The following is a 16857-nucleotide window of genomic DNA, read 5'->3' as shown; positions in this document are numbered from 1 at the left end:
GCTGATTTTTTTTTCTTGCACTCTGTACCATTTGTGAGCCTATAGTAGGATGAAAACCCTCTGCTAGCTAATTCTACACTGGCAAGGATCTCAGCATGCAAGCCATACTGTACCTACAAACCACCGCTGTCACAGCTGAAGATCTACGGTGCTGCTTGGAAACTTTCCTTTGGCCCGCCTACCAGAGCAGGAGAGCAGGCACTCACATGAGTCGGCAAAGCTCTCTGCATGTGATGATTGCTCTGAGATGCAGCTTTTGAGGGATCATAAATTATGAACAGCTGTGTGCCCATTCTCATAATTTTTACACGATGATTATCATTTTGTGCTCCTTTCATGCTGCCAGAGAAGTGGGGCGCCCGTGGCTGCCATTCTCTTGGCCTTTATGCCTGCACATTTTATTTACAGTGAAAGATTCCACATGATTTCTTAAATTTTCTATTTTCGCATGATGCTTTGTTGCTCTGACGACCAAGCTAATGTTGCAACGAGGCATATTGTCTAATGCAAAACATCTTAGAAGTCCGCCCATCATGCATTTACATTGCATCTCTCCTGCATTAATATTGCATCACTTTCTGCAGCCCCCCTCTTCCTCAAATGTTATAATGTGGTACTGAACATACATATTGTAACACACAAGATTCATATTTCTTTTCTTTGCCACATTATTGTTATGCTTACTGACTTGTGATAAAGAAAGAAAATCTGATTTTTCCCAAACAATTCCTCTGTGGGGCAGAGCAATAGAGCAATTCTAATTCACTGTTGCATTGAGTCAGTGCATTTTGTGAGATGAAGGACTTCTACCATGCCTACATCTGCAAGTCGTATCAGATAAAATCAAACTACCATAGCTCAGAAGCTATGTAAGTACTGAACCATACATTTCTGTCATGTTTCAAATACAGCACAAAATAATGTGTTTGCAGAGCCTCTCGAGGCATCATCAAACTTCAAACTGTTTTAATAAAAGTAGGGATCTATTTTGGGTCTCCATTACATCAGACCCTACTTTATTTTGACCTTTATTCAAGCAATCACCAAGTAATCTCCCAACTACACCCTCTTACAGGCTTGTGAATATTGCTGCATTGTGCTCTGAAACCAATCCAGTGAGAGCAGATTGACTAAAGACTACAGAACATTTTAACATTCTTGGCCAGGAAGAATCAATCTGCAGCAGTCCACGGGGAAAAACGCTTAGCTCCACATTTTCAAGGTTCTCCTTGCATCTTTATTCCTGTCTATAAACTGGAATAAGATGACAAAGCAACAAGGAGCTGTGGATATTTACATCTACATGAAACCAAAAAAAATCTGCTTGTCAGTCAAGATTGCAGGAAGTGGCAAACGATTAGAGTTCATTGTTTCTGTGCCCTAAAATTAGAGATGTTGAGAAACTGTAGTGAAATATTTTTGGTTCTTGGACTGTTTAGTTTCACTCAATGAAACATAACAGCAAAGGGATTGTGTAGAGGCTGCTGCAGTTATGAAAGCTTTGTTCCCTCTCAGTCGCACCAGATCAGATTGATTACTCTTGGCATGCACAATTTATTTGACTTCATTGTCCTCCCACTCTGATCTTACTGCTTGTGTCAGAGACGTGCATATTCTGCGTGTGTCTGCATTTTGTGTATGTTAGAAGCAAATGTGTGTTTGTACACTTTGGTAGTTACGTTGTAGAATATGTCATGATACTTTTATTGACCTATGTTCTCATAGCTATTTGTCATGGGTCAGTCTGTATTGGGTCTTTAATATGGAAATATGTATTTGTGTGTCATCTGAGATCGATACTAAATGACATGTTGCTCATTTATTTTCTGGCATTCTGCTTTTGTATGTCATATTGTATATTGTGTCTGTGTGCGTCTCTGCATATTATCTGCTTGCATGCATGTGTGTTTGTGTATGGCTGGCTGTGTGTGTGTGTGTGTGTGTGTGTGTGTGTGGACGTGTTTATTTGTGCCTGTCTCTTGTTTTGTGCACATGTAGGGAAGTAACGTAATGGAGGACCAGGACCTCAGAGACATTGGGATCACTGACCCAGGGCACAGAAAGAAAATCCTCCATGCGGCACGCAGCTTGCCTAAGGTACTTAACCTCATAACTTAACCTTGGCACTGGGAAGGGACAGTGACTGACAGTGTTTCACAGTTTGGGATAGATACAAATGCCATATTGTTAACCTGATTAGTGGTTTGCTAAATTAAAAAAACTGTTTTGAAGGCAGAGGCACTTAACATTTTGTGGCAAATTATTATTCTAAAAAATTATTCCCTATAGGTAATAATATTAATTAAAAGAATAACAAAGTGGCACATTTCATTACATTAATTGAATTTAACCATGAAATATGTTGCCATTTTAATGAAAATGTTCTCCCTTGTGTTGAATAATGGGATAATAAAAAGACAGGTCTAACTTATACTGTTAATGAAACGTAAGCACACAGGGTGTAAAAAAGTAATGAAAACACTTATAGTTTCATGTATACTTTCCAGACTGGGCAGTGTGGATGTTATTGAGTGTAGTGTCATGTTAGCGGCTGTGTAAGAGTATACCGCAGCGCTTTGAGCTAAATGCTGGCCATTGGTTGCTACACAGTCGTATTTGTTTTATTGTTGTTTGGTCATAAAACAAAGAATGAACCAGAGGATGACTCTATATCAAAAGAATTACCAAGGGTGTGTAAATTTTTCTTTCTTCTCTAGTTGTATCATATTTCATTTTCCAAAACACCCAGGAGCTTTTGACATATTGAGTCAAATCTTAAAACTGTCATCCTGCTGGTCGCACAAGAAGTGAAGTCATGGCTTTAACAAAAGCAGCAGGGTTCATCCTCTGGGACAAAGTCAATACACAGTGGCTAGTTCATGGCTAGTTCAGGTGGCAATTTATAGCAACAAATGGAAAGCATGATATATGATATATAATATACAGTATACTCTGTCTTTTTTTTTTTTAAAGTCCTTTTCTCATGAAAAAAGTAACTGCATTTGCTCTCTTATTGCTCTGCAGGTAAAAGCACTGGGCTGTGATGGCAGCACATCTCTTGCCTCTTGGCTGGACGGCCTCGGCCTGCACGAATATCTGCCCAACTTCCTTTCAAGCGGCTACCGCACTCTGGAGTGTGTTAAGAACTTGTGGGAGCTGGAGATTGTCAATGTAAGAAATCATGACTTACGTCACTTATCCAATACATTTTTTATTCTGAGCTCTTTCACATGATGGGTTAGCACGTTATTGCTCAGTGTCTCGTGCTGACAAAGATCCATGAATGTTAATGGCCTCGCAATCTTTTTTCTCACTGGTCCAGTTCTCACAGACTGGTCTCTTTATGGATTGTCATTGAGGTTAGGAGGCAGTTAAAAACACAGTGCTAAAATAACAATTACTAATGAAAGTATTAGTATAAAAGTATAGCAGCAACAGATAAAGAACAGATAAAATGTATTTTAAAGAGCAATGTGGTTAATGATGACCAGGAAATATGGAATGGTTTAATCTTTATAGAAACAGTGTTATTACAAAGCAGGACCAATTTTATTTTGGACCAAAAGCTGTGGAGGTTATTGAAAATTGCATGCATTAGTTGGATTGAACATGTGCGCGCCTTTGATTGTCTGTATCTGTGTTTGTGTGTGTGTCCGTCTGTCCTTAGTTTGTAGCTGTGGTAGATAAATATGCTTGTTAACAGGATAGCAGAGAGGAAATTAACATTATCCTCTGCTTCATTTTCTCCCTTATTTTTCATGTGAAACACTGGATTGATTATTTTGTCTGGCATCTGAAAATGATTTATATGAGCCGAACAAAGAGAAACAAAATCACTCTTTCGTTGGCCTTTTACTGCATGTGATGGGCGGTGTAAAGAGAAGATGTTTTGAAACTACTGAGCTACAGGAACTTTACAAGCATCTTTATTTTCTTTTGCCGTGATTTTGCCTTTATAGTGCCTTTATTGTGTCGTGCTGAATAACTTTATAATATTAAGTTAAAGTTAATAATAAAGGTAAACACCACGATATAGCCCAGTGTTAACTTGTCAGCAATGCTGTCGGTTTTTCACAATTTCACAGTTGGCTTAATTGACAACAATCTGTCATGTAGAAGGTAACATTGTTTAGGCAACGACAGGGAACCAGGCAATCTAAACACATTATGAGACACTACAGAAGGCAGCGTAGGAGCCGTGGATCAGTATTTCTACAACAATCACATATTTCCCCACTTACAGCTGCATATCCATGTGTGTTTAACATCCCTGTTGTGATCCACACAAAGAGAGCAGTGGTTAAATTGCACTAACCGGCAACAGCTGCAGTGGCATCAGCAGCTGCAGAAAAGCAGCAGCCTGGCATACTGTATATGCAGTGTTTGAAGGATGGTGTCCAGGAGACTGCGATGCAGTACAGAAAGATGGGTGAGAGTGCAGGGCACATTACTTTGAGTGTGCAGAGTAGCAGAACTGCCTCTGAGCATCTTGGCAGAACTTACTTTGCCCATTACAGTTCCTACACCCTCTTCAGCATCTTTCAGCAAATGGCATCAAGCATCAAGTTGATTTACGAGCTGTGATACATTCCTTTACAATCCCAAGGCTTCTTATTTCTGTTTAAATAATCTTAGTTCACACACTTCCTGTTTGCTGGTCTCACTGGGACTTCAGAACATGCGAACAATAAAATCACAAATCCAGAGCACAAACCAGTTGCCTCTTTTGCCTCTGACTCTTGCTAAATAATTGAAATATTCAGACAAAGTATCATGAGCCTGTTAGGGAATATTTTGTACAAGAAAGATAATTGCAAATGTATCATTAATCACTCAACATCCACCTTTTACTGGATGAGCATGAATGTTAATAGCCAATTATGCAAATATACAGAATTGAGATAATGAGTTTTGACTGCATAACCAAGGTTTTTATCCTCTGAGGATTTTAGCCACACCAGATGAAATTGTAAACGGAAGACACAGAGTCTGATCAATGAGCAGGTGAACTTACAATGTTAAACTAAAGTGTTGTGCATTCAAAACAGATTAATAGTAACCAATGAAGTGGCTCTGTGTCATCCAGTTATCAGCAAATTCTAATATGCTTATTTTCAAATTACCTGTTGTCATCCCATAAATTCCCGAGTTCTGTTTAATTTAAACGCTGTGTCCAAAAATGGATTGTGAATTATAGAGTGTCCCTGGACAAAGACAGTGCTGTACTTTAAGCTCACGGCAAAACAGATTGAGGCTGAATTATTGACGAGAGTCATTCCTGTTTGCCTGTGGATGCCTGCCAGTGAGGGGCGTATGCCATCAACTGTGTGTCCATGTGTTTTGGATACATCTCTATTAGCTCTGCCAGGGAAAAAAAATAAAAAATAAAATCTTGTATGAGATATTGATGTCACAGTTCACAGGAAAGTCAGCTTCATATTGCGCCCTGCTGCTGTCCTCGTCAGGTTATTAAGATTGGCCCCCTGGGCCACAGAAAGAGGGTCATCGCCTCTCTGGCAGAGAGACCGTATGAAGAGGCTCCGACCAAGTCCCGCCGCCTGTCCCCAATTATGGTAAGACTAGTGATGTTGAAATTAGTGTTGTTCACATTTTTAGGGCCTTATTTGTTAGCGCTGCAATTTCTGTTTCCTAAAATCAACCCATAACAGATATCTATAAGTATAAGACAACATTGGGAAAGGACTTAAATATATTTTTCAAGCTGATTTAGACTTCAGTAAAAACAGGCTTGAAAATAAACAGTACCATTTTTCTATGTCTGATGTATAAAATTAAATGAAATAAAAATGAAATATATTACCTTTAACTGCAAAATCCATAGACATTATTAGTTATTTGATTATTAATTAATTAATTATTACAATAATTTATGTAGCTTATTAGCATTATTTGAAGAATCTGATGTCTTTCTGTGTCGTCAAATAGTAAGCTGAAACTCTTCGGGAAATTTCCGTTACGGATCAAATGATTATTAAGAAAGTCATTGGCACGTTAATCAATAACAGTAATATGAGGATTATTGGAATTTGCAGATGTAAGTCTTTCAATTTTGATTCATGGTAATAATAGAAATTGCTGCTATATGCAGCTGATACATGTTTGTAATGTTAGATTTCTGAGTTGACATCTGCAGAAACCACGATCATTAGATGACACAGATTTGTCTGTACCAACTAGAATGCACTAAAATACAGCACAATCAAAGAAGTATGTTTTTATTTAAAGCATTTTACTGCACCAGGAGTGTGAATCAGACTGCAGCAATGTTACTGTTACTATTTTCACCTCTGTAGTGCAGAAACAGAGTCAGCACTAACTCAGTAACAGATGGAGTGCTTAATATGCCCAAATAGATAGAGAGCTAAATCAGCACATACTTTTAACATATTTAGTTAGTGATGGCTTTATAAAACATATAATCTTTTTAATTTTAAATCTTACCAAGCATGTCAAGAAACATGCTGAAGCGCTCAATATTTTAGTAGACACTGATGGTGACACTTTTCTTACTGAACCGTAATAAAAACTGAGCTGAAGGTGGAATTTCAGTGTCATGTGGCAAGCTGTATTTCTGTGTCAACATCATTTTGTGAGAAAATGGATCCTTTTCTTTCAGCAGCAGATTTCTAATTTTGGAATGAGATTCTTCAATATCATTATGCTCACAACAGTTAAATACTCAGGGCTGATTTCCCAGGCAGATTAAAGTGGGCTAAAAAGAACGGAGAATCTCTGAGGAAGAGGTTCTTTTGTCGAGGATTAAGCTTGGATGTAAATCAGGGAAAGCAGCCCATGTAGACGGTTCCATCAAATCACTAATCTGTGCTGTGTGTGCGACTGCTCGTGTGTGTTTGGCAGTTTCATGACCTCCTGTCCCAGACCACGTCCCCCCTCAGTCAGATGGACCCCTACACAAGTCGCTCCATGGACATGCTTCTGCCCCTGACTGAGTCCGACCGGAGGCGGAGAGGAGTCGAGCAAGACTGTAGTATATCTCTTCGGTCCTATAGTGAGAGGCCACGGTCTGTTGTGAGTTCCTCACTTCACTTTTATCAACTTTAGGAAGAAACCTCCCAAATAAATTTCAGTGAGTAAGCAAATGAAATATAAAGGAAAGAGGCTGTGAAAATTTTAATAATGCCCAACAATGCAATAAAACAGTGGGCCCTTATGAATTTATTCATATGGGCCCGTTCAGTATGTGTCTGTGTATGATGTTCACACATTCATAGGTTTTTTCCCTCTTATTTTGACTATTCTCTACATCGTAATACTAAATTCATGTGCCTTTCTATGTGTTCTTCTTTAAGAGAATGAACTAAGAATAACTAGGTGATCAAATTCTACCATTTGCTAAAGGTCAAACGTCGACACATACACAAACAGTCAAGCTGGCGTGTGTGGTGTGTGACTCACTGAGGCCACAGAGAAAACACAGAAGAGCCTCTGGAAGGAAAATATTGTAGAGCTGCACTTTCCAAAGTCCACAATATGTAAAATCAATATTTATACTTTTTATTAAAAATGCTTAGTGGACTATTGTCATCAGTATATTTTATTCTGACAAGTGATTTATGAAAGAGCTGAGCACAGCCTACTTTGACCTAATGGTCCAGCCCAGAGCATGAATATTTATGAATTTACCAGCAGATCAGAAAGAATATAAATAAATGCTGACCAGGCAGACTTCAGTTGCCCTCCTACTAATGTACAGCAGTCAGGAGTCTTTTCCCATCCCAGCCTAATTGAGATCCAAATTTGTAGTTTAGGAGAATTTGCTTATATGTTTTATTACAGTGCAAAGTACACTTATAAATCACTGATGTCTGAAAGGTGGATCTGTCATATTTCTGATTTCTGTCTTTGTTGTAGAAGAAATTATTTAGTTTCACGTTACACTCATTTGTTGTGTCTTCTCTCTTCACTACATTCACCAATCAATGATTTTACATCTCTGCAGGACAGACAGAGTGAGCGACACAAAGACTCACGTTTAAACCTCCGGCCACCGAGCCACTCTGCTACCTATGCCACAGTGTCCGCCTGGCATCACCAGCCTGAGAAACTCATCCTGGACTCCTGCGGATATGAGGCAACTGTAAGTCCTGTTTTACTCTCTTCACATTTCACTAAAACAGTTCTCCTTCTCTGTATGCACAGAAGAGACAAACGCTAATGAAATTGTAAATGTAAATTGACTGAACTCTGCTGTTTCTGATTTTTTCATTTTAACATTTTGTTTCCCAGTACCTAGGATCAATGATAATCAGGGATCTAAGAGGGATCGAGTCCACACAAGATGCTTGCGCCAAAATTAGGGTAAAAATCGCTGAAACTCTTCATCGATCTTTTTTTGGTTTACTTCATTTGTGCTGGCCTTGTGAGGGGCAACAGAAAAGTTAAAGAAAAACCCGCTCATCCTTTACTTAAGAATATTTCCTTTGTAGAAATCAAAGGATTCAAGAAAGGGTCCGGTTGTTATACTATCCATTACCTACAGGGGGGTCAAGTTCATTGATGCAGCCACGAAGGTAAAAGGAAAGTGTGTGTGTGTGTGTTTTTCTGTTTATTGATCTGTGCAATCTAAGCCTCCATTAGTGGCAGATCTTCAGTCGGCACTCACATTCTTCCTTTCTCATTTAGACCATAGTTGCAGAGCATGAGATCAGAAACATCTCATGCGCTGCCCAAGACCCAGATGACCTCTGCACTTTTGCTTACATTACCAAGGATCTGAAAAGTGGCCACCATTTCTGTCATGTCTTCAGCACTGTGGAAGTGGTGAGTACTACATTTATATTTTAAAAAAGAAAAACACAGAAAAATCATTGCTCTGAGAAAGCAAGCTTTGTTTTATGCACTAGAAAAGTAATCTTACTGAAAAAACCTTTCTGGGATGCCAGAAATATAAAGTTTAAACTGCAGTTAGCGTGTGCTGGACAACATCTTGTTGATTGGCTCGTCAAATTGTCTGTGACATATGAATCATGGAGGAGTCAGCTGTAGCAGTAATAGTCAGTTTTCATAAGACTCAAATATAGATTTTAAGCCTCAATTGTTTATGTTTAGGAAAGTCTCTTCAGAAATTAGATTCAACTTTTCAAAATGTGTTTGATATTTAACCAAGAGCCAGGAAATGGTATGACAATCCAAACAATGTGAAGATGCAATATCAAAACAAGCGTTTACAAACCTGTTCATTTAGAATATTGTAGTATGAAATATTAAGTCAGGTTGGAAAAATAGTTTTCCATAGTATAAGTTGCTTGGTTAAGCAAAAAGTTGAGTCACCTTTGTGAAAACAGGATTTATCTGAAGATTGTTTTAGGAATCTGAGCAGCTTAAGAGTCCAGCAGTGTCTCAAAAGGTTAATGTGACTGCAGTTCAAATATATATTTAAAAATCAGCTTTTCACTTCGACCATACTTTATGTTGTCTGTACTGATGTGAAGACTCTTAAAGGGATTTTTTTTCTCACACAGACACAGACCTATGAGATCATCCTCACACTTGGACAGGCATTTGAGGTGGCCTATCAGATGGCGATCCAGTCCAGGGCAAGACAATATATCCCCCCTTCATCTCTGGGCTCAGAGGTCATAGAGACCAAAACCAGCCGTCCTGTATCTCAATCATGGAGCAGCATGCGGAGATCAGCAGTGAGTATCACCCTACAAACCCTAAAAAAAAAAACACACTTGTATCTTTTAGTGAGTCAAAGTGTTGAATGTGCTCTACTTGGGAGGGCAGGAATCTGCCCTGCTGCAATCATTATTACAGGAAAGGTACGCGGACCTCATGACAGACTTTTTACCAGCACTGAATGCCCCACGGGCCACCTACATAAACACTTTCTGTGTGTGGGGCAGAAAGTGATGAGTCAGCACTTTGGTACCAATTTCATCTCACCCAAACCCCAACTCTGAGCCTCTGCGATCAAAGGAGATTTTCTTTTTGCACATACGCGAATCATGATGAATGAACATTTTCATTTGTTGCTTACGAGCAGGTATGGGATTTTCTCCAGGGCTCTGCTCGGGGCTCAGCCGGGCTGTTTGGACCCATTTACTGCCTGCTAACCACTGAATGAGAGTGTAGAGTAAATTTTCCCGTATTTCCCGAGCTACGCAGTGATGCATTGACCTCTCAGGATGCATATATTAAGCATTCAGTGATCACTGTCACCTGAGAGAGCTGCACAGCTGAGAGCCGCACGCTGCCGCACCACATGCATACGCAGAGTCACAAATCACTTTGTTTTACTACCTGTCTGTAAGGATAATATATGGAGTAATCACAGGGCTGCATAATGAATGTGGCTGCTTGTTAAAGTTTTAGATGAGAAGAGGGGCGGTTTGTTTTTTATTGCTTAGTGAACGCCACCAAATCTACTTGATTAAAACAAAAACAGCCAAACGGTTTTGCAGAGGTGCAGCTGACTTTTCACTAAACTCCCCCCACCCCCCAAGCCACCCCCCCGTTGGAAATCAAATCTTATTTTCTGACAAAACTGTTACCATGTTTTTAATGCTCTTGACAAATCCAAAAGGTTCAACACTCTCGATGGCTACATACACAATATTGTGCGAAAAGACTGAGCCTAGAACTAAAATGTCAGCATGGAAATAAATACGCAGCATTGCTCCTGGAACGCAGCGTAAAGCTGGTTGAACTTACTCGGCCAAGAGTTGTAATATCGTCCCGTCAGCGGGGAAGATTATTCTGTCGGTTTAGATATCTGTTCATTTGTTTATTCTAAAATATCTTTTACATGGCAGGTGGAAAAAGGTTGTAAAGATGAGGACGAACCCACAGAGTAATGGCCGGGTGTCTGATTAACGCTCTGGGGCATCTCTGGGCGGAGTTAGTGGCTAGCTCGTGTAGCCATCACCTAATGCAGAGGTGATGCTGGGTTGCTAACGGTGTAGTTATAAGCAAGTTAGCCCGACATGCTAATTAAGCATCTTCTGTTAGAGTACATGAAAACAGCGTTTAATCCGTTTTGTTTTTGGTTAGTTAAAAGCTAAAAAAGACGACACTCCCCAAATCACTCAAATCCAAATCTTGACAGCCGTACCTTGTTGTTGCTAAGCTATAAATGGACAAGCACTGATTGGGGGGGGGGGGGGGGGGCGGGATTAGAAGAATGTACGTAGAATAATTTTCTGAATGATTTCCCTTCTATAACGGAACAGGTGATGAAAAGCTGCTGCTGCTGCTGCTGATATGGACTTCTTTACTGTCCAGTCAGTTAATTTGAATGCTCTGTCCCTGTTTTCTCTCGTTTTTTTAACATGTCTTTGCTCTTGTCTTCTTGGTCCTCCTGCTTCCCAGGGTGCCCCTCTGCTCGAATGCCGCTGCTGTCACTGTCACACGTGTACTACCCACCGTCCTTCCTTCCTCCCGTTGCACTCTGTTAGCCCTGGAGTCCAGGTCCTTCTCTTTCCTTTCCTCTATTCAACCCTTTAACCATCACACATCTGCTTACACACCACTCCCTCCCCTCTTTCTTTTTCTTGGTGTTTTGGGTGCTGCAGTGCACTTTGTCCCCTTGGTCCTTAAAATTTCCACCATAAACGTTCTCCTCATCCCTTTACTTTCCCATCTTTCATCTTCATCCTACATTTATAGAGTTTAAGATGCAGATAGTTCTGGGGTTAAACACATGCAGGACACACGGGGCTTCCTGACGTGATTGACTGTGGGCTACATTGAGCCAGTTGAAGGTTTATTCCATAGCGGTCATAAACACGATGGTTGAAGTGGTCTTTGTTGGATTGTTCTGTTGTATCCTCTTATCTTTTATTAAGACATGTTGAACTGAAGGTGTCATCCATAAACAGGGAATATAATATATTTGTTTAGTTATTTTACAACCTTATGTAAGTAAACTGAAACAGAACGGTGTGTACTGACTGCTCATGCTATGACACAAGCCACTGGTGCTTCTGAACTGCTAATCAGTATGTTTTAAAACTCCCAGAGGATGGTAACTTTTCCAGGTTTACAGCAGCGGTTTACGCAGGCTGAGTGTATTTTCTGTCAGACATCATCCATGTTGTGGATTGAGCCCTGAGTGTCTGTGATTATAACATGATCACTGGACTGTACCTCTAATCCACATGCACGTGTGTGAGCTGAAGACTTGTCAGTGTGGCGCAATGGCCTCCACTGCCGCCCGTCTCACGCCCTCCTCTCGTCCCTCCTCCCTCCCTCCCCCCGGCAGATCGACCCCCTGGAGATGGACGCAGACATGCAGTCCCTGGGCAGCACCACCTGGCTCTTGGACCAGCGGGACTCCACCCGGCGCCCCGTCAGCACCAAGTACGAGACCACCATATTCTGAGGCCGGATCCCCACAGCCGTCCCTCTGCACCCCCCCCAACCCCCCTCTCCCCCTCGTACTTTCCTCTACCTTTGCATCCGGTTCTCCATTTATCTCTGTCATATATGCTCCCACACACATATACACACACACACACACACACACGCACACACACACACATATACATGCGAGCCCCGTGCCTTCTCACTGTGATGGTATAGCACCCCTCAGGGCTGCCAACTCCTGCACCCCCTTTTGCCCCGCCCCCGCGACCCACACCAACCTCCTACCTGCCATGACAAGCACTCCTGCAGCTCTCCCGTGCCTCCCCGACACCCCTGGCAGCCTCCCTCGCCCGTTGCTGCTGCAGCCAATGGTGGAGCCCTGGAACGGATGATCCTGGACTGATCTCATTTTACAGTGGCCCTGCTCTCTCAACCAAACTGCCTCTTCCTCCTCATCCTCCTCTTCCTGACAACTTGCATCTGCCTCCAAATCCCCGATAGCCCCCAGAGGTTGCACCTTTATTATTCTTTCTCTATCAGGCCATTTATTTAAAGAAACAAAGAGACGAAAAACAAAAAGAATTCTTAACAGGCAAAACAAGCATGACCACTTTTATTTTGCTCTCTCAAATTAATAGGATGAAGTAAATTCCTAGTTGTATTTGTCATACCGAAGGGGCCAGTGTTAAAGGAATAATTTGACATTTTGGGAAATATAGTCATTTCCTTTGTTGCAGAGAGTTAATGAGAAGATCGATATAACAGTCGAGTTCGTACAGCAGACAATGTAAAGCCACAGCCAGCGGCTAAGCATAAAGACTGGCCTCCCTGGTTTCTGTCCAGCGGTAATAAAATCTACCTCCTGCCACCTCTAACACTCACTAGCTAATATGTAGTTTGTTTAATCCATTGAGAAACCGGAGTGTAAAAATGACAAATCGCTGCTTTACGTGTCATTATAAGCCAAACAATTTCCTGCTCCTTTGTGCGACTGCGGGTCCTTAATAGCTCCTTTTGAGGTTGCCTTGTTATAATTCTTCCTGTTTAGAACTCATTGTTAAAAAATAATTAAGAGCTCTGACACAGCTTCCCGTAAAACAGAAATTAGTTATCCTGTAGATGGAACAAATGTGATACGTGCTAATTGTGGAGTCTTAGAGGAGTTGGCGGGGGGTTGTTGTTACCTTTGGATAGATCAGACTGACTGTTTGGACCATTCCTGAGTTAGCCAGTTATTGATAGTCAAAGCAAGAAAGCATTTAGTTTTGTTTTGTTTTTTTTTTTCTGAATCTGAGCTTTTTCTTATACGGAATACGTTTGAAATCTCAAAATGTAGACTTAAAATCTGTAAATATGATACTTTTCTTTTTCAATATATATTTTTAATTTTGTTTTTTTTTTTTTATTTACAGTCTTATTTGATTGTTTGGTTGTTTTGCATCAAGACAGTTATTATTTTTTTCTTTCTCCATCTGTAGCCTGTCCTGTCTTACCAGGCATCTACCACTGTGAGGCACTATGAGGAGGCTGCTTTGCTAGCATGGGATGCAAGACGGACAATTAATCAGTGAAAGACAAAACAGCAACATGCAGCAAACAACCCGTTTGTTTTTTGTTTTTGTTTTTTTTTTTCTACGCATTTGTACAATACTCATCATATCAACACGATGGATGGTTCATGAATTTATCACTGATGTCTGAACTCAAACGGACCAAGAACTACTGAACCTTCGTACAAAAAAAAGAAAAAGAAAAAAAAAAGACACACACACACACACAGGAGGACACGTTTCTGACACTTTACTGAGGCCAACAGCCTTACTTCATTTCGGGTTATCTATAATCAACTAAAGCCCTAAAGCCCCTCCCCCCCCCCCATCCCCTCCCTGTATACCACCACCACATCCAACAACTGCACGCCGTCCCCTGCTTATAAAAGACTAAAGGAGGAAAAAAAAAATAGACAGCACTTCATTTTCCTGGTGTTATTAAATCGACTGTGACTGGGATGACGTTGTTCTTTCGATGGTACAGTTCTGTCCAGATGAGAGTCTTTGCTCTGGCCTTGTACTGCCCTGTGCCTCTCAGCATTCGTTGAGAGACCACAAATCGTGGCATCTTCTTCTTGTCAATTAAAAAAACAAAAAAAAAAATTAAAACAAAACAAAAAAAAAAAGCAACAAAAAAAAACCCCACTGTGTTAAAATATGGCACTATCCCTTTTAATGCCTTCTTTTCTTTTCTTACGGTGCAAATAGGACGTTCGTGCATTTTGTGATACTTTTTGATAGATGGGGGCTCGCTGAAATCTGATTGAGAAGTGATTATGAAGATCCCGACATTAACACAACCAGAGTCAAAAAAACAAAAAACAAAAAGGATGCTACCATAAGAGACAAAAATCAGATGGAGTGTTCTGACTTTGGTGCCATATTTAGATGAAAACACTCTCAACATCTCCGGTAAATTGACGAGCCCCAATATAGCATCTTATCGTGATGACAACGTGGGGATGCTTCCCTGCTCACGTTTCACACCAATTTACAATTAACGTACAGTACACGCAAAGTGTGTCACTTGAAAATAAATGGCAGTGAGAAGATTTAATTCCACCACATGAAAAGAGCCAAGAGGAAATGTTGCTCTGGTGTGATGTTAATGCGAATGGATTTGCTTTGCTGAGAACGTGACACAGTTTTTGTTTTACTTTAAAGAATTCTCCTCCTGCACTGTGACTCAGAAATGCTCTTTGTGGAGTCGACACATATCTGTGGGTTCTCCCCCGTGTGCACTACCTGCTGTGCGTGCTGTGCGCCTTGTTTCTGTCTGTCCTCATGGGAGTTCGGACCGTGACATCACTGGCCACTGTCCTCGTTTGTGTGTGCGCTGCAGGAGACGTGAGGTTTTGAGCTCACCTCCGGAGGACGGTGTGTGTCTGGAGACAGACTGTTGAGCTGTAACCGGTCTGTGTGCGGTACCGTGGCTGTGTCATTGCCACTGTGTTCTGACTGTTCACCGTTAGCTTTCACTGACGATGCATGTCTGCCAGTGTTTTTTGTGTTTTGGCCTGAGCAGTGGTTGTTTGTACCGTAGCAGTGTCTCGTCTCCTCTCGCTCACCTGCCATTTGCTTTTTCATGTTCCCCTCTCTTTGTTACACACCAATGCAGCGGTTCATCCTCACTCCTCCCTCATGTCTCCATCGCCGTCACCCCTCCAACACTTTTTTGTCACGTATGTTCTTCCATTTTGTGTGTCACCAAGACAACCTGCTCTAGTCTGGATGCATAATATAAAAGCATTACACTTTAATGAGCAGCAGCTATTTAAAGCAAGTTTTGGTGGCATGTTATGGCTGTGCATGTACCGGTCTGTTTTAACATTGGTGTTTTCCTTGTGTAGCTCACCCCAGCGTTCAAGTTTCCGGATACCAAGCTGTGAGTTGAAGGGGAGCAGCCGATGCGAGTGTGTTTGCGTGTGTTGAGTTAGTGGACAGAGCAGTGGAAAAGAGATAGAGAGAAAATGAGAGGTAAGCCTTACGCAACGTGCAGGGCCGACCAGTGCTGCTCTGACATTTAGATCTCACTCTGTATGTCCCCCTGCTCCTCCACTGCCCCCGCAATGAATCCCAACACACTGACAGAAGGTAACCTGTCCCACGTCACTGGCTGAGCAGGGCCGGGGTTTCACTCCTGTCCTGAGAAAGGTCCGGTCTATTTCCTGGCCTCCATGTGACTTTCTGATTTTGTCATGTAGGTACTGTAATGTTTAGAGCACTGTAGACCGTTAAATAGCATTTCTAATGATTCAGGTCTATCGGAGAAAGATAACTGTGGGGATTATGAAAGGGGAAAGAGAAATGTAACAAAATGTAGAGGAGGGGGGAAAAAAAAAAAAAAAAAACTTTACCAGCATACAATGCTTTGCCCATGTTTGTGGACAGAGTGTGGTTTGTCAATGAAAATGTGATACTGTTTAAAATTTCAAAGCAATATTATATTCATGAAATTAAATAATACAATGACAAAAGAAGCCCTCTCAAGTCTGTTGTCAGCATTGATTTTGTTTTACGGTTGAGTAAGAAAGGACAGAACAGGATCATAAAATTTACAGTGACAGCTCCACCTTCAGTGTTTCCCCGACATTAGACATTAGTGGTTGGTGCAGCTTGTGATCCAGAGTCAGTCATTTTCAGTTTGTGCGAGTGTAAAGTCAGTGACCTTCCTCTCAGTGTTGATAGAAAGCGATGTTAAAAGTTGTATCATAAGAAAATCTAGTTTCATTTTATTTCCCCAAACGATGGCTTCACTAAGCAAAAAGTGTAGCAGGAAATGCATCAAATAAATCTTTGTCAGGTACATTTGTTTATAGTAATCATTTTTATTGTATTATTTTCCTTTATGTTTTTACATTTAACAGTGCAGTGGAGTGAATTAAAAATTTGGAGCTAATATTCCTGTCGCCATGAAGAAGCCACTGAGTTTAGGAACTTAGTGAGTTTAGTTTTG

General features: G+C 40.9%; 1 protein-coding gene across 4 annotated transcripts in view; it reads left to right on the top strand.

The window, feature by feature from the left end:
• Positions 1 to 16252, top strand: part of anks1ab (ankyrin repeat and sterile alpha motif domain containing 1Ab) — a 38347-nt gene extending 22095 nt beyond the window's left edge. Inside the window, exons 4-14 of one of the 4 annotated variants that reach the window (XR_003840716.1) lie at positions 1999 to 2097; positions 3025 to 3171; positions 5466 to 5573; positions 6880 to 7050; positions 7982 to 8119; positions 8269 to 8340; positions 8469 to 8552; positions 8665 to 8802; positions 9504 to 9680; positions 12248 to 12861; positions 13830 to 13954. Coding sequence is in view for 3 of the 4 variants with exons in the window: in XM_029501322.1 (XP_029357182.1) it covers positions 1999 to 2097; positions 3025 to 3171; positions 5466 to 5573; positions 6880 to 7050; positions 7982 to 8119; positions 8269 to 8340; positions 8469 to 8552; positions 8665 to 8802; positions 9504 to 9680; positions 11356 to 11490 (1269 nt within the window). In the remaining variant the exon portion in view is untranslated. Of the gene's footprint in view, positions 1 to 1998; positions 2098 to 3024; positions 3172 to 5465; positions 5574 to 6879; positions 7051 to 7981; positions 8120 to 8268; positions 8341 to 8468; positions 8553 to 8664; positions 8803 to 9503; positions 9681 to 11355; positions 11945 to 12247; positions 12862 to 13829 lie in introns of those variants that run through there. The other 3 variants (XM_029501323.1, XM_029501324.1, XM_029501322.1) reach the window with 3 other exon arrangements.
• The last annotated feature ends 605 nt before the right edge of the window (positions 16253 to 16857 follow it).

The sequence above is a fragment of the Echeneis naucrates genome, chromosome 5, assembly GCF_900963305.1.
Source record: "Echeneis naucrates chromosome 5, fEcheNa1.1, whole genome shotgun sequence".
In the NCBI taxonomy this organism is placed as follows: Eukaryota; Metazoa; Chordata; class Actinopteri; order Carangiformes; family Echeneidae; genus Echeneis; species Echeneis naucrates.
This window is presented reverse-complemented; position numbering and strand designations above follow the sequence as displayed.